The sequence below is a fragment of the Lissotriton helveticus genome, chromosome 1_2 (assembly GCF_964261635.1).
Source record: "Lissotriton helveticus chromosome 1_2, aLisHel1.1, whole genome shotgun sequence".
Taxonomy (NCBI): domain Eukaryota; kingdom Metazoa; phylum Chordata; class Amphibia; order Caudata; family Salamandridae; genus Lissotriton; species Lissotriton helveticus.
In genome coordinates this window covers 417809261-417827423 of record NC_136058.1, presented here as the reverse complement: position 1 = coordinate 417827423, position 18163 = coordinate 417809261, and the positions used below count along the sequence as shown (strand labels likewise).

The 18163-nt window shown below is 43.5% G+C and overlaps 1 protein-coding gene across 2 annotated transcripts in view; it reads left to right on the top strand.

The window, feature by feature from the left end:
* The window catches only part of LOC144807245 (phospholipase A2 inhibitor and Ly6/PLAUR domain-containing protein-like), a 104055-nt gene that overhangs the window by 21941 nt on the left and 63951 nt on the right, over positions 1 to 18163 (top strand). Inside the window, exon 1 of one of the 2 annotated variants that reach the window (XM_078673105.1) lies at positions 6869 to 7006. The exons of the other annotated variant lie outside the window; for it this stretch is intronic. Within the exon in view, the coding sequence (XP_078529231.1) occupies positions 6955 to 7006 (52 nt within the window). The 5' untranslated portion in view covers positions 6869 to 6954. Of the gene's footprint in view, positions 1 to 6868; positions 7007 to 18163 lie in introns of those variants that run through there. 2 annotated transcript variants of the gene reach the window in all.

The window sequence follows — 18163 nt, the reverse complement described above, 5'->3', positions numbered from 1 at the left end:
TTTTTGCAAAATGAGTCACGTATATTGTGTCATCAGTCATGATCCATACTAGATAGAGCTTGATTTCCAACTGCAACACATTCTATAGCATACCCTACTACATTGTGTCATTTTAAATACATGTGGCTTACACGCTCGCCGGAAGAACGCAAAGAGTCCGCCTCCCCCCTTTCAGTTCAGAGGCCACCGAAGTCATCTGCGGCGTACCACAAGGTTCTTCACTTAGTACCACACTCTTCAACGTCTACATGAGTCCCCTCGCATCCATTGCTCGACAACACAACCTCAACATCATCTCCTACGCAGACGACAACCAGCTGATCCTCTCCCTCACCAAAGACCCAAACACAGCCAAAACCAATCTACACAAAGGGATGAAAGAAGTGGCCGAATGGATGAGAAACAGCCGCCTAAAACTCAACTCGGATAAAACAGAAGTCCTCATATTAGGATCATCCCCCTCAGCCTGGGATAACTCATGGTGGCCTCCGGCCCTAGGAAGCGCCCCCACACCTACGGACCACGCACGTAATCTGGGCTTCATCCTAGACTCCTCCCTATCAATGACCAAACAAGTCAACGCCGTCTCTTCCTCATGCTTCAACATCCTACGTATGCTCAAAAAAGTCTTCCGTTGGATCCCCACCGAAACCAGAAAGACGGTTACCCACGCACTGGTCACAAGCCGTCTAGATTACGGAAACACCCTGTATGCCGGAACCACAGCCAAACTACAGAAAAAACTCCAACGTATCCAAAACGCCTCAGACAGACTCATTCTAGATGTCCCCCGCAGAGCTCACATCTCTAATCACCTGAAAGACCTCCACTGGCTTCCCGTCAACAAGAGAATAACGTTCCGTCTCATCACCCACGCACACAAAGCCCTATACAATCTAGGACCCGAATGCCTCAACACGCGTCTTTCGTTTTACACCCCCCACCCGCAAACTTCGATCATCCAATCAAGCCCTCGCCACAATACCACGCATCCACAGGTCCACCATGGGGGGAAGATCCTTCTCTTACCTAGCGGCCAAAACCTGGAACTCCCTCCCCAGCCACCTCCACCTTACTCAAAACCACCTCTCTTTCAGAAAACAACTCAAAACCTGTATTTTTGATAAGTAATTTCCCACCTTTCCAAGCGCCTTGAGACCCTATGGGTGAGTAGTGCGCTATATAAATGCCAAACTATAACTTGAACTTCATGTGTGAGGTCTCATTGTTTGGAAGCGACGACGACTCTTCTCTTTGGAGCTGGTCCTGTTCTTTGTTCGCCTGACAAGTAGACCTCTTTGTTCTTTCTGTCTCGTTCTCAGGTACTGTCATTTCTATTTCAAATATATTTCCCGAATTAGAGATTTGAGCATGGTGGCCCCTAGTTCTATTGGCGCCTCTGATAGTAATATCGTTGCTGTCAGGAGTGTCTACTGGTGGGGTCAGGTGTAGTTGGTATCTTGGGCCCTCTAGTGATTCTTTTACCGTTTGGAATATCTTGTCAAACTTCTCTAGTTCTTTGTTTGCTGCTTGTATCAACACAATTCCAGATTTATATATGGTATTGCATAGTTCAGCTCTGCATCTTTTTGATGGTGTGGTCATTATTTTTGTGCCATGAGGGATGTTTTTCATAGCTTTTATGGCAAGCATCCTTGTGAAGGCATTGCGCCATTTAGCTGTTCTATTTGTGTAAAATATCAGGTCATTCATTATCGCACCTTTAACTGCATTAAAATATAGGTCAGAGAATAGTGTGTCCGGGTATAGATGATAGATGTTTAAACGTTTTAGTAGTGGGATGCTGGGCATATAGGGTGTACGGGTATACACACAAAAATTTATGAAATTGGTGTAAATATTTGGACACATTTAAATATTTATGAAAAATTTAATTAATTGGATGATATTCTTAATTGGATTGTTATTTCAATGGATATGAGTGTTAACATAAATTTCAATAAAAAATCCTATTTAAAAAACAGAATATTTAAAAGATTGAGATGTTGGTATAGTAAGTCATAAGGGTGGCTAGCAATTTAAAATTGAGAAACTTGGAATACATTTTATGCAATAATTAATATTTGATAAAAATGTTTAGATATTTTAGTGATATATATCATGGGTGGTATTAAAAAAAAAATACATTAAAAATCGATTTAAAATGTACACGAACATATTGGTAATATGTTATTAAAAATATTTGTGTTTGCACAACATATAACATATATTTATGTCATGTTTGTGTTTTGTTTGATATTAGTTGTTATTTAAAATGTAATTGAATATTTAGAAATGTTTTAAGAATATTCCAAAATAAAAAAAATGTAAGTCCCGACTTTGACTTTGGCGCTATTGCGCCTGCTATCCTCCAGCACAGCTGTCCCAAAGCAAGGCAAGGACTGCACACTGCATTACGAGTTGAACTCATGTACTGCGGCCAGTGCTTCTTTTTTTATGTTTCTGGGGTTTCATATAGCGCAAACTTGAGCCAAAGTTATCAGGAATCAAAACGCTTTACACGAGCACAAGGACACATTCGATTTTGTTAGGCACGGGGAGATTAAGTAATTTGCCCAGAATCACAGGATGTTGAGCATCATTACTGAGACTCAAACCTGGTTCTCCAGATTTGAGATCAACCTCCCTAGCCTGTTAGGCCCTATGTAAAATGTTTTGTATAGTGCGAACAAGACCCCAAAGGGTATCGGAGTGCTTCACAGTAGTGGGATGGGGGACAAAGTAAGGAAACATTGAGGTAAGAGGGCTAACATGATGATCTAATAACATTGCCGTAAATCAATCGGGGGGAGACAGGAGTTGCGATTCATTCAGCTTCCTTACCATATTATCCAAAATCAATGGGGAATGAATGACTTGACCTGAGTAACCAGGGTTAGTAACTTTGTAATAAGAAGCCCTCAATCACGTTCAGCAAGGTCGGAAGGCGGTATATCTTGGTTCTCCACCAGGTCTAAAAACGTGTAAGCGTCATCCTTGGGCTCCCTTTTGTAGTTTGCTTACCTCCACCAGGAGGAATACCACTGGTTATTGCAGTAGTGATTGAAGATGCGGTGAAAGTGCTCAAGGGAACTGAAATGTTAAAAACCTTGTATGTCCTTGACCAAAAGGAATTTTAATGAGACAGGAATCAAGTGTTAATAAAAACAAAGTGGTGCGTGTGTGGACGAATTACTAGTCCTACGCAATACTAGTGTCCAATGAATAGGTCAACATATTTCAGCCCTGTGTATATGCCTGTACGGTCAATGGGGCTTTCTTCAGGACTTCAAAAGGAAGTGTGGAAGTATCTTGCGTGTTGCACAAGTATCTATTAGGAACTACAATGGTTCCATTCATTGTGGAGAGTAATTTATTTCTATAATGAAAAAATCAGGAGATTACATGTTACTGTCATGTTGTCTCTAAGATGTCTTACAATGTGACAGCCATGTGCTTCATTGAGCAGTATCATACTTAAAAAACACTATGTGAAGTAATGTCAAAATAAGTAACCGGAAAATGGCAATTCTTTTCTTTATCTGCCGTCTCAGTGACGTGATTAACACAAACATTCTCATACACAAAATGGCCCGTGGTGCATAGCAATGTGGCACAGTTGGATTTGTTAGTACACATCCGCTTGATTGTGCATTCATATGTCTCACATTTCACGGTGATCAATAATATCGGGCTATAAAATTGCAAGGCGAAGTAGTTGGTCTCAATAGTGTCTTTTCTCATTAATAGTCAAAAGTACAACAGGTTTAATGTTAATCGTATCGTTAGTGGCTTAGTGTGAGCCCCATCCCATGCATGCAAGGGTGTATACTCCATCATGGTTATCTTCATAGATACATGGTGAAGCTGGTCTATGCATGTCAATGAGCAGTTAAACAGAAGGAAATATGGGAGTTAAATACACCGGAGCTCTGCTTATGCGGTACCGCTTTTGTGAATTTATGTGTATCTCGTACCTTCAAGCTTGACATTGCGGCCTTCATCAGGGGGCCGGCGTGCACTTTATACCTAACAGGGTATAGCACACCCATGAAAGAAAAAAATATTAGTGAGGGGGTTGGGGGATTTTGTACTTATCTTCGTAGCGTAGTTTCATCGTGTTTGCACCTTCTGCTTTGTAGGGTGGTGGCGAATTGTGCTCACTTGTCTCTTGGCGGCCTGGAAAACTTCGGCGCCGCAGGTTGAGCGAGCAGATGAAGCATTTTGGCAGAAACAGAAAGCAGAACATGCTCACCTCAACCGAGGGAGAGAGGAGAAGAGAGGCTCCAATTCTTCGTGTTGTAGAAGTTTTTATTTCACATGATAGAAGTTCTATAAATACATTTTAGGTGATTCCTTAATCATAATTATCAAAATAAATTGAAGAACTTGTATTGAGAAAGACTTCTATTTTAAAGCAGTCGGCATGATATTGGGCAGGAGGCACTGATTCGCTGAGTTAGCTTAAGAAAGGGGGGATATTAACATCATTGGGATACTTTGTTAGTGAGAGGATGAGCTGGGTTTGGTCAGCATAGGATACAATGCGGAGCCCATGCTGTCTGACAATGGGAGTGAGTGGGGCCATGTAGATATGGAAGAGCATGAGGCTGAGTGATGACCTCCTGCTGTGTAGACAAGTTTGCACCCTTCTGTCCCCACCAAACAACGCCAGATGAAAGCCGCCTGGAATACTACCAGCTCATTATTCTTGAGATGGAAGTAGGAGCTGACCTTGTCGCAGAGATCCTGGGAAGGTGTGATGTCCATGGCTTCGCTGGAGGTTTTTACGAACTGCTGTATGACGTTGAACAGTTACTTGGCCTTGGTCGCGTTGGTCTGTCTCCTATGAAGGTCCATTTGGTTTCTCTTTTACGTTGGTGGTATTCCTTCAGGGCGTACCAGTGGTGCTCTGTGCTTCTGTTTTTTTCCGGTTTCACCAGGTTTTCTCTAGGCGTCTGTCGGAACGTCTGGCTTCTTGTAGTTCTGTAGTGAACCGGGCCGCCTTCGGAGGGCGTTGTTTGACAGGAAGGGTGGAGAGGTGTGAGCTTGTCAGCGCAGCAGGAGATCAAGCAGTAAAATTCTTTGACTCCGGAGTTGGTGTCGGTCGTAGTGCTGGGGGGTATGGAGTAGGGTGTTGTTGAGGTGTTCCTCTGTGACCTTGCTCCAGTTCCATTGTGGAGGGCGCGGGGTGGACTTGGGTACAGAGGTGGTGTTGAAGGTGAAATGGACTCAGTTGTGGTCCGTCCAGAGGGAGTGGGTGGTGTGGCTGAAGCGGATGTGTGTCCTTCCCTGCAAAGATGGGGTCGAGGGTGTGTCCAGCTCTGTGGATTGGCATGTTGACCAGCTGCTTTAGTCTGAGGTTGGCAAGGTTGTTGAGGAAAGTGGTGGTGTCGGGGTCATTGCCGTTGTCCAGTTCGAAGTTCAGGTCCCTGAGTAGAATGTAGTCCATGAAGATGATGGCGTGGGGTGTGGCGACCTCTGCGATGGTAGTAGCAGGCAGGGTGTGAGGTCCTGGTGGTCTGTAGATGAGGGTGGCACATAGCGTGGTCTTGGGGTTGGTCTAAATCTGGAAGTGGAGGTGCTCAGTGTTGGAGTGAGGGTCACTCATGCTGGATGTGGAGAGCCGGAGGGGGTCTTGTGAGCAATGGTGAGTCCTCCTCATGGGTGGAGGTGGCCGTCCTTTCTCTGGATCTTGCAGCCGTCTGGGATGGCCGTGGCGATGTTGGGCTGGAGGATTAGATGGTCAAGGTTTCTGTGAAAAAGGTGAAAATCGTGTGAGAGGGTATCGATCAGGTCTCAGATTTCTATGGCGTGTCAATGCATGGAGCGCACTTTGAGGAGAATGCATGTCAGGGTTTCGGTGGTGTGTGTATCAGGCGGGCCTTCGGCAGTAGTGGGAGCTATATCGATGGTGAAGGATCTGCTGCAGGGTCTGCAGAGAACTGTCCATGGGTGGTGTTTGGCGAGGGTCTTGAGCAGTTAGCGTGTCATCCGGGATTTAGTGCGTGGAGGATGGTCGAGTTGTAGCAATGTGGCCTAGGACTAGGAGAACCAGGATTTCTGCGCTGTCAGCGGTCGGGTCGCGGACGGGCGCATACAGGCTTGCCTTAGGCGCGCCCACTGAGCGCGTCCACTGTGCAAATGCGCAGTGGCTGCCATGAGTAGGGGAGGAGGGCGGGACTAGAGGAGGGAGGCAGGACCTGGGGCTGAGCCAGGGGGAGGGGCCACAGGGGAGCACCCGTGGTAAAAATGGCAGAACCTGTGACTAAGGTAAAAAAAGACAACAGAGCAACGAATACACACTAATGCCTGAATACAGTGACATTATACATCAATGAGACTACGTGGGCACTCGCTGAGATCCAAAAATGGCAGAACCTGTGGCAACAGAGAAAATCAAACCTCAATCTGTCACTCCAGCAATTCTGAAAAGATCTGCATGTTCAAATGAGCAAACTACCACGCAGCAGTCAATCTCTCCAATACGTCAAGACCCTGACAGGTGATTTGATGTGCTTTATAAATGTCAGAATGATTGAGTGACTGATTGAGGCAGAAAATACTCCACCCTATGGTAAACACCCCTAAGTAGATTATTTATAATTATGACTCCTAGTCATATTTTGTATATGTTTGTTTGGTAGGAATTGAGATCAGCAATTATAATCATGGCCTCAGCACAATTTGGTATTTACTCAATAAATGTGCAGTACATCATTTCATACAGTTAATTTCAATATATTTCTAAGGGGTGATGCCAGAATCCAGAGACATGCTCCCAGTCACAGACAAAGGTTCAGCCACATCCTGTGAACATAGTTTAAGTATCCTGTGTCCCACCCCTTCTGTGAGAGTATAAAAGGCATGCCCTGAGCATGAGCTGTGCAGAAGACCCAGGCAAGTGATCCAGGTCAGAGACTCCATCACCCTACACCTTACTCTTCTAGCACCATGAGGGCCTTCCTTGCAGCTGTGACCATGCTCCAGGCACTGATAACCGCAGGTAAGAAGGTCATGCCCTTATCCAGTCTTGATTGTTGTGAGTATACACAAAGGCACACGTAGATATTAAGAGAGTAATGATCAGGACAGAGCTTAATTCGCTCCAGAACTTAGCTGTAAGTTTAAATGTTCACAGTTGTCTTTATCTTCTATCATATTATTGCCAATTTTCCTTGTTCCTGCCTTTCACTCTTTTTTTCATTTTTTATTTCAATTTAGACAACTTGCAATTGCCAGGGAACCCCCATCCCACAAACTAGGAGGGGCTATAGGTACAAATATTCAGAATGACGTATATTCTTTAGGGGTTCTTGAACTGTACCTTAGGTCAGCTTGAAATTCAGCCAGGCTGGACCTTGCTAAGGCTTTGAGTTCTGTACCTTGGGGCTTGTCCTGCCAGCCTTCCTATGAAAATGCAATATAATGACCAATATAATTTAGCACTTTTTTTTACTGTTTTAATGAATGTTAATTATCATTAACATAATGAGGATTGTATTTTCAATATTGATCATACACATTGCAAGAGGTGCAATGGGAGATTGATCACAATTATCTTGTAATAATCAGCTTTTTTTCTTTATTTTGTATTTTCATTTTTACTTCACACATTTCATTTCTTGTTACAAATGTGAGTGTGAGTCTTTAAAAAATCTGATTTTTATGATGTAAAATAAAATGTCCAAGAATACTGCTTGAATCCTGTGATAGTGATACGATTCCAAGATATCAGGTTGTGAATTGTAGTTTACCACGAGGTGATCTACACTCACACATATGTTCATTAGAAAACACATTTCATGTTTTATTTTTAGTTTCTTCCATGAAGAAAACAACATAATGATGAGTTCCGACTTCTCTCAGGCTTCTCTAAAGCAGCAGATGCTACCTCTGTTTAATTGACATAGCAGAGAAGTTTCAAAGGATCAAGCTGGTGTAAGATCTAGTTTCATTTGAGCCTCTAGCTCTCTTCTGGTAGCCAAAGCCTGAACTTTACCAAGGACCTTTCTTTATCTCCATTTGAGATGGCAAGGGTGTAAGCAAGCTTCATAGGCCGGACCTGGACATATGTATGTTTGAGTGGTAGCAAGTGGCTAGTGCAAATAGCCATTAACTAGGTTGCCTGTGCCCGTAGTGTCGATACACAGCTGGAAACTACTGTTTTCGCAGTCATCTAGCCGAGGCAATTCTATGCTGGGAATGGTTCACGTTTTAAGTGGTGTAACTAGTCAGCCATTGCTGATAATCTTAATGCGGAAGAACTAGTGGTTTAGGCATTAAGCAAAATATTACTGCATGAAGCCCAATACTGTGGGTTGACAGACAAACCACCAAAGGAACCTGAATAAAATCTGTCCAGTTTGTTTGGAACTGTGTGCATGGCATATGAGAGCCACGCTGGCTATGCCCATATCTAGCATCACAAACAGCCACCAAATAATCCAAATTATGTCTCACTTATTTTATTCTCTTCAGATAATCACACAGAGTGATAGAAGAAATCAATCTTAAGTTACAATTCACTATACCAGTACTGCATGTGGTAGCTTACATGTGGTCATCAATTATGAATGACACAATACTGAAGGGACATCTCGGTCCTGAAGAAAGCCATAGTGACCCTGTAGGCACTTTATTAGATGGCTGAAACATGTAGAATGAGGATATGGGAGATCATCACAATCTCATATCATACCCAGCTATGTCTTTAATCTTACCAGAAGTTTCCATTATTAAAATTGTCTTGAGTTGTGGGTAACCTTCAGTTCATTTTAATCCTCTGATTCCTGCAACACTCTGAAAAAAGCTGCTGTGCTGAAATTCAGGTGTCACAGCACACCCAAGAACAGGAACTCTGTGACAAAGCATGCCACTAACTTGCTTTAGTGGAAGAGGGTTCCTTTAAACACCTAAAGGGTTTCTGAACTCTCTTGAGCGAGGGGCATCTGAAGATGTTTTGAACTGGGCTAGAGAGTTCCTTTTCATTAGGGAAGAAAAGTGAGCCATAACTCTTCTCACTCTCTCCTTTTGTTCTTCTCTGCACTTTTAAAATAACTATGCTGGAGTTTTGAAGGTAAATGAGCAATAAAGATGTGTTTAAATGTTGTTTTTATCTGGTTATATTTGCTGTGCTTCAAAGCCAGAGGTCCAATCCTAGGCATGGGTGTACATTCTTTAAACATGGAGACTGTTTTTTGCTTTCTCTAACTGTAAAGCAAGACTGGACATCGGAATGAATTGTGCAGTATATCGCAGTCCTCCTGTGGGCAACTTTAGCAGGTAGATCGGCATAGTAAACTTGCTGTCTTGAGTTTTTGTGGTGATGAGTGTCAGTTTTGAAGAATTTTGAGGAGAGTATCATTCTGGCATCTCTGATTCCCTTATCCATGTTCACAATAACATCGGCCCATTCCTCATCAGAATTTAGCTACAGTAATTAACCCTTGCCATTTGACGTGAGGTTTTGCTAGTAATGGGTATGAGTGTAATGTATACACTATGGGATTATAAAATCCAGAGACTGCACCTTTGAATTTCCCCCCCAATTTTTAAGTATTGTAACACATGGTCTTAGTCTACGAAATAAGGCTTGTTTTACTGGTATTTCCCCGTTTGGAAGAAAGGGAGATGGAATTATACCCGAAGTATTTGAAATGCTTTAAGATCACCTTCTAAAGTAAGCAAGTGATCCAATATTAGAATACCTGCTCTCTCCCATATATCCGAGGACATAGTCTGGTTACATATCGGTTTTATGCCACATGGGGGCCTTTCCATGTAGTCTTTGGTTACTCTTTAGGAGTTTGTGGGCATGCATTCAAATCTTAAGCATAGATTGAGTAATTGGGTTGGAAGTTTGTGACGTAGGTGATTTATGGCTGTAAAACATTTGCAAATCCGAAGTTGCTTGTAAACTTTGTCTTTCAGTATGGACCCATAGTGGGGCATCATCATGGTATTGCCGCAGCCAGCAGTTCAAGTGCAAAAGGAATAAAACTGGCGATAAAGGGCCACCCTGGCGGCTTCATCTTTGTACTAAACTTTTTTTTTTAAAGGAAACCCCCACAATTCACTTGTCGGAGGCTGTCTCATATAACCATTTGACCTTAGAGATATATGCATCGCCTAATCCAAACCTATGTAGTGTACAGAACCTATAGCTGCATTCAATACGGTCAAAGGTCTTCTCTGCATCTAAGGATAAGGTTAATCCGTCTCCTTCAACATCCTTGGAAAGCCAGAGTATGTGATCCAAAGTGCGTAGATGGTTATGAGAGTTTCTGCCTTGCATGAATCTCAGTTGAGAACTATGTATGAGTTTAGCGATAACTTGTTTAAGTTTTTTGGTGCGTAATATCTTTGAATCAGTATTCAGAAAGGAAATTGGATGCTAGCTACTGCAGTATAATGGATCTATCTCAGGTTTGGGAAAGACCTAGCTTTATTTGTGAGTGAGGTGAGATTACCAGTTTCCTCTGCTTCTTTATAGGTATCATAAAGGGCACCTATTGCTTCTGTTTTTACCCAACGGTAACATTCCCCATGAAAACCATCTTCTACCAGTGTAATATTGCATGGAAGATTAGAGATAGCTTGGGCAATTTTATCATTTGTTATTTTGCCTGCCAATATGAGCCAATCCTGCTTATTGAGGCTTAAGTTTTATTTTCTCAAAAACATCCTGATCTTTGTGGTGATCATCATCAATCTCTGAGCACTATAGCTTCCTGAGTCTCAGTTATTAGCTTACCTCCAGAGTTATAAGTAGCCGGAATAACTGTCATAGTTTCTCTCTGGTTTTTTTTTTTTGTCCTCATCAGCCCAGGTCAACAGAAACCGAACTCCGGGGCCTCCCTGGAAGTAGCACCATCTGGAGCCCTTTTGTTTTAGACCTAAGATGGGTCACACTATACCTTGCTTCTCGCACTCTGACCATAGGAAGCCTAACAATCGACAGGACCCTCGCTGAGGGCACCACTGGAGTAATCTAGCAAAATCGTATAAAGGCCTAATCATAGGACCATAATTATACATTTACACCGGGGTTTACCAGTTCTCAAAGGGGAGCCAGAACTCATTACGCTTAAGCTTAGAAGCTCCGCCAAGCAAAACCATAGATTTGTTTGAAGCCAACCATTCTGCTTTGTTTGGAGCGTAGCTTTAATCCAATTCTTACAAATTTCCCTGCGTTCAAGCAATATTAAATAAAAAAATACTTGTTGTTAATATTTTGTGCAACGATTCATAGTTAAACGGAAGCCCAAGAAAGACAAGAGATTTGCTTACCTGGAGCGACCCTCCAGGTATTAAAGATACTTTGTTACTTACATCCCGCCAAAAATCTTGGAGTACTGGGCAATCCAAGAACATATGTTTGCCATTGCTTTATCTTTCCCCTATTTGGGACAACTTGGCCTAACACCTTTCGCAAATTCCTCTGTTTTTATTGTGCTGTTAGTAAATAACATATTTCCTGCTTTTGAAGTATATAGCATCTTTAGCCCCATTTAGTCTTTTTCAATCTAGATCTGGAAGCTTCAGTTGGATTGGTAAAATGAGCATGTGTCAGGGTTTTGACATCATTTTCTAACATGATCTGTTGTTCTGTTCTGCGTTTACTGGCTATGGCAGAATCTCTCATAATTTGCCCCTACTGGTGGCTTCACAGCTGTCCAAAATATTTGAGGAGAAGAAGCTTAACACTTGTTGTCTTTCATATAAGTAGTCAAATGTGAAAATAATTGTGATTTTCCAGTCAGTAGTTTAAATCGGGATATTTTTAAATGCCATTGTTTCCTACAAGGGCGTTTTAAACCCCAATCAAGCTGTAGACTGATAGGAGCATGATCGGAAAGTGCTATTTCTCAAATGTCACACTCAAGTACTTGTGGTATGATAGAATGTGAAATAAGACAATATTATATTCCAGAATAGGAATCATGTACTGCAGGGTGTTTACTAAACCCTTATCTGAAGATATGTCAGAAAATCCATGATCCTCACAGATGTCTCCTAATATTGCTTTCTGCCATGTGTCATTCTGTCTAAGATAACATCCGGAGCAAGACACTGACCATCTGCATCTGACCAGGACTGAAGTATTTGACAATGCAGTGTTTTCCATATCAGAACGGCTACACTACATTTTCTAGTATTAGTATGTGATATAGGATCTCCTGTCTTGTAAGAAGGGGGTTTACATCTGTAAAGAATCTGGCTACCCAATTGCATTATAATTTTTCTAATTCTATACCGGATAGACGTGTCTCGTGAATGAAAGCAATAACTATGTTTGGGGATTTAGAGGCCGATTACAATGTAGTTCGGAAACTCTTCTGACCGAATCGGTTGTGGAATCATTTTCGACTGAATCAGCTTCTGCAAGTCTGACTAACCAATTATGATGCTTTCCACCATCATTGGGTCAGACTTGTATTGATTTCAATGGGAACCTATGTTCCGGATGAGAATACAGGCTTCCATTGAAAAAAGGGGTGTTTGGAGAAAACCTTGCACCCTGTGGTGAGCACCCCATGATGTCTGCCACACTGAGCAAGGTTGAGAAGATGGGTCCATTGGGTACCCCCCTGGGCCCCAACCGGAGGCCTTAGGGTGAAGGTGGACCTGCAAAGTCAGAATCTGATATCCGCTTTGTGTCGGGCAGACCACATCGGAACAGCTGTCCATATCGGTCATTCCAATTGCTTGCTCGAAACTTTGCCCATAGAGCTGAACGATTCACCTCCGAAAGACTTGGTCTGTGTAAATGCCTTTCGGATCCAAATCGGGCAGCCCCAGGCATTGTAATTGGTTGGTTGGAAATGTGCGCAATTTGGTTGTAAACATAGGTTCCCAATCGGATTCTGAGTTTCCAAATCCCATTCGGAGCCTTTCCGAACAACATCGTAATCGGCCCCTAAGTAGGAAAGAATGTTCTTCCTTTTAATGGAATTAGTAAAGCCCAACATCATCTGCGGCGTCACCAAGGGCTCATCCCTCAGCCCGATGCTGTTCAACGTCTACATGGCCCCTCTCACACAAGTGGCCTGCCATCACAACCTCAACATCATCTCCTACGCCGACGAGACCCAGCTCATGCTATCCCTCACCAAGGACCCACACACCGCCAAAACCAACCTCCACAAGGGAATGAAGGCCGGGGCCGACTGGATGAGGAGCAGCCTTCTGAAGCTGAACTCGGACAAAACGGAGGTCCTCATCCTCGGACCCACCCCCTCAGCCTGGGACAACTCCTGGTGGCCGACCACACTGGGAATAGCACCAACATCCACCGACCATGCACCCAACCTAGGATTCATCCTCGACTTCTCCCTCTCCATGTCGAAACAAGTCAACGCCGTCTCCTCCTCCTGCTACAACACCCTCCGCATGCTCTGCAGGATCTACAAGTGGACCCCCACTGAAACAAGAAGAACGGTGACGCAGGCCCTCGTCAGCAGCAGACTAGACTACAGCAACGCACTCTACACAGGAATCCCAGCCAAACACCTATGACGACTACAACGCATCCAAAACGCCTCCGCCCGACTGATCGTCAACATCCCCCACTGCAGCCACATCACCCCCCACCTGAGAGACCTACACTGGCTCCCCGTCGACAAGAGGATCACCTTCAATCTCCTCACCCACGCACACAAAGCACTCCGCAACACCGGACTAGCCTACCTGAACAGCTTCCACACCCCCGCCCGCCAGCTCCACTAACAGCCTACGGCGGCAGATCCTTCTCCTACCTCGCCGCCAAGACCTGGAACACCCTCCCTACCCACATACGGCAGACCAAAGTCCTTCTCACCTTCAGAAGGCTCCTCAAGACCTGGCTCTTTGAGCAGTAGCAGCATCCCCACCCCTACCCTCAGCGCCTTGAGACCCTTACGGGTAAGTAGCACGCTTTACAAGTACGCTGATTGATTGATTGATGCAATGTGCATAGAATTAGTTGTCATGATGCTCACTGGAAATGTCGGAGTATGTTTGATTTGTGTTACAGAAACAAAAAAGTATACAGAGTATAAGAAACCTGAAACTAATATGTGCAAATAGAATCACAGAATAATATTAATACTAACCTTTAAATGGTGTAAGTACACCGTTCCAACTGCTAGAAAGGAAAAGAACACCACAGATCAAACAATGTATATCTTTTGTCGGTTGATCTAAACCTCAATGTGAGACGCACACTCCGGTTGGGGAGAAAAGAAAACAACTTATGGTAAACGGATTATGATACGCCATGGAGTTACAAAGTCCATCTAGGAGATTTGCATGTGCAAATACATTATGAGATATAAATGGTGTATTGAACAACAATGTAGGAGAAAAGGAAATGAATCACATCCATCAGAGGTAATAACTGCAGTAAAACAGTAAGAAAATTGTATTACACATATATACTCATGTAGCTGGAGGAGGCAACAGTTGAAGGTTTACCATCAGATACTTTAATACAGATTTGGATGACTTCAGAGGAGACCTCTGTCACACTGTCTCCTACAGGTATGGCTGTGTAATCTACCAGTACGGTGGCTTTGAAGATCATTCTGTAATTGAAGTTGACTGTTCATAGTGCATGTGTTGGTCCTCTAAACTCTCCAGGAAGTGTACCAGATCCCCAGACTCTGTGTATTCCCTTGATTTTCTATCCATTGTGATCCACATTGTAGCAGGTTCTGAAAGACCATTTTTAATATCCCATTTCCTAAGTCCTGACCTAAGTTGTAGGATCGGTTTTCATTTTTCATTCGTTTCAGTGGAGAAGTTCACAGCAATAAATGTTTTATGGCCTTCCAAGGCATAAGGACCATGTTTAAGAGCAGCTGTTAGTATTTGACAGACCTATTATTGACACAGGAGACAAGTAATAAATGGTCCAGGTCTAGATTTAAGGGTTGAAGTTGAAGTAATTGACCAAATCCTTTGATCTCGCTGCAACTCAAGGGGATGCTCAAAAGATATGTTCAGTAACCGCAGTATTGAGGTTAGTAGCAAGTTCTTCACATCATTATTCATTTCCATTTTTTCTGGAACTCCATGAAAGCAAACATTATTTCTTCGGGCCGTGTACTCCATATCTTTTTTTTTGTTTTGAAATGCTAGATATCTGGAACCCAATACTTTGCATTATCTAATATTTGTTCCAAAAGGGTGGTTTGTTTATCTAGAGTTTGCACTTTGGTATGAAAAGAGTTTAGGTCCAACCTTATTGACTTCATTTCGGTCGCGAAAAACGAGATTTTGACATCCATAGATCCCAATCATAAAATAAGGTCTATAGAAGTAGTATCTTGTGGGACAGTAGTACAAGTGCCCGAAGGTAGAGTCTTCCCTACAACTTGTGTAAACAAAGGCTTTCTATTTGGTGTTTCACTGGCCATACTGTTATACTTCAATGTTAGTGAAAACAAGACATAAGTACTGCGTAGTAACCATATATGATATCCAGTCACCTCAAAAAACAGTTAGGTAGTAACCCTATAAATGCAAATACATATCTGGATATGGATAGACTTCTGGAATTCTCCAAAATGATGGCTGTATGTTTTCAAACACGGAGCGCTGAAAACTAATTTATCAGAAATGTCACACAGCTTTCCTCTGCTTAACTAAATTTGGTCTGTACCCTTTGCTGGTAGAACTGTCCGTGTCTACTTAATATGTAGCAGAGTCTAAGCTGTCAAATGAAGAAAAATACTGCAGGTTTGAAAGTTCTAATATGCTTCCCCTTCGCCCTGTAGAAAGCACAACAGTAATTCAAAAACACCCAGCATCCGTTCCACTTCAAGAAAAGGAATTCCATTCAATTCTTCAGAATCAGGTTGTGTTTCCTGACAAAATTAATCATTTTTTTCATAGACTTCTGGGATTCCGAAAATTATGGCTTCATGTTTTCAAAACAGTGGTGGCTGAAAAACAGTCACCCAGGAATCAGAAATGTCACACAGCTTTCCCCTGCTGTGTTTCCTAACAGAATGTGTTGTTTTTTTCACAGACTTCTCGGATTCTAAAAGTCATGGCTGCATGCTTTCAAACAGGGGTAGCCGAAAAACAGAGTATCAGAAATGTCACACAGCTCTTTCCTGCCTAGCCAAGTTTTCTCCTCAAAACTCTCTTCTGATAGGAATTCCCATGTTGCATAGCAGAGTCTACGCTGTCACCTGTGGCCTGTGAAAAATAAAACAACCCTCCTCGACACTGTATATAAACATGACGACCTCCCGTCCGCGCAGCGGGCGGGTGCAGCGGTCGCGCCGGCGGCGCACGGAAAGCGCGTCAAAGGCAAGCCCGTCTGTGCCCGTCCGCGCCTGGACCGGGCCGAGGGCCATGCCCCCTGCATCTCAGCCGCCAAATGCCAGGTACTATAGCTCGGAAGCCCTCCACAGTATGAGGCCTTTAGGAATCGAATGCTGTTACCATTCTTTTTATGCTATAGAGCTACCAGTGATCTGCCCAAGGTGTAAAGAGATCCTTAAGCCCATGCAGCTACGGGACGCAAAACAGGACTACTGCCTGCTGTTGCTAAACTGTAGATTCCTTCCAAAACATAGGATGTTAGAAGAACGTATGCCAGATGTAGTCTTTCTCACAGAAACGTGGCTTACGACGGACTCTGACCCCGACATACCAACAGCCCTCCCTTCAGGCTTTCAAATTACTCGGCAAGATCGCCCTGAAGGGAGAGGAGGAGGTCTAGCCATCATATATAAAGAGCAATATTACTGTCGAGTTACTCCTGAACTAATTCCAGATTGCGAGAGTCTTGCATTTAGTCTGGAATTTTCCCCGAATAACTGTTTTTCAGGCACTGTCGTATATCGCCCCCCGGGACCCTCTAAACAGTTCCACAATCACCTTCCGCTCATTTTAGCTGAACGAGTCAGAACCGCCTCGAACTATACTCTGTTAGGGGACCTTAATTTCCATTTTGATGTCGCCCTGGACCATACTGCTATGTCACTTGCAGATGATCTAGCTTCATTACAGTTAGTCCAACCAGTGAAGGCACCTACCCACATTAAAGGTCACTTACTGGATCCTGTGTTCAGTAATTGTACAGAGCTTGTGGTGGGGTTGCCAATCCCCCTCCCATGGACTGACCACCTATTAGTGCCCTTCACCTGGACTATACTTAAGCCAGGCCTTCCTAGACCCATCGTAAGGAAGGCTAGAAGTTGGGCCCGACTATCAGTTGAATCCTGGTCTAGCAAACTCGGGATTGACCAGCCCTCTTATAATGAGGACCCATGTGTGGCCAATCAGGAATACGAAGACTGGATTGCACAGTCCCTCGCGGCCACCCTACCCCTAAGTAAAATCACATTGAAACACTCTAAAAAAACCGCCCCCTGGTACTCAGAGGCCCTTAGTGAAAAGAAACGCCACTGCAGGAAAATAGAAAGACAGTGGCGCTTAGGCTACGCATTGGATGATAAAGCCCAATATAGAGAGGCAATTAAATCCTATAAAGCTGAGGTCAAATCAGCCAAATCTATGTACTTCTCTGATAAAATCATGCGAGCTAAGTCCAAGCCCAAGGAAATCTTTCAAATAGTGAAGAATTTGACTAAACTTCCCTCTCCTAATAGGCATTTGAATAAATCTACAGCCCACTGCAATGACTTGGCAGAATTCTTCCACCAGAAAGTTAATCAAATGTATTCTTCTTTTCCCTCTATAGCCCCAGTGCCCACAGCCCAGGGTCAGACAAACTTGGGGGATATTCCATCTCAATCCCTGATAACTCTAGGTCACTTTCCACCATTAGACCCTGAATCCTTAGATTCTATAGCCCGCAAGGTAAAATCTGGGTCTCCATCCAGCACCCCCAGAAATCATGATGTTGGCACCGCAGGTTATTTTACCGATCATCTTGAACCTCCTGAATGCCTCCATCCCCTCCTGTACCGTTCCTCCTGCTTGGAAGCGGGCCATGGTGCGTGCTTTGCTAAAAAAAAAATCTGGACCCCGGTGACTTCAGTAGCTACCGTCCGATCTCTCTGCTTCCCTGGGTGAGCAAAATTCTCGAGAGGCACATCAATACCCACCTGGTGCACTTCCTCGAGAATAACCAGCTGTTAGATGCCACCCAGACAGGCTTTAGACCCAGACATGGGACGGAGACCGCTCTGCTGATAGTCAC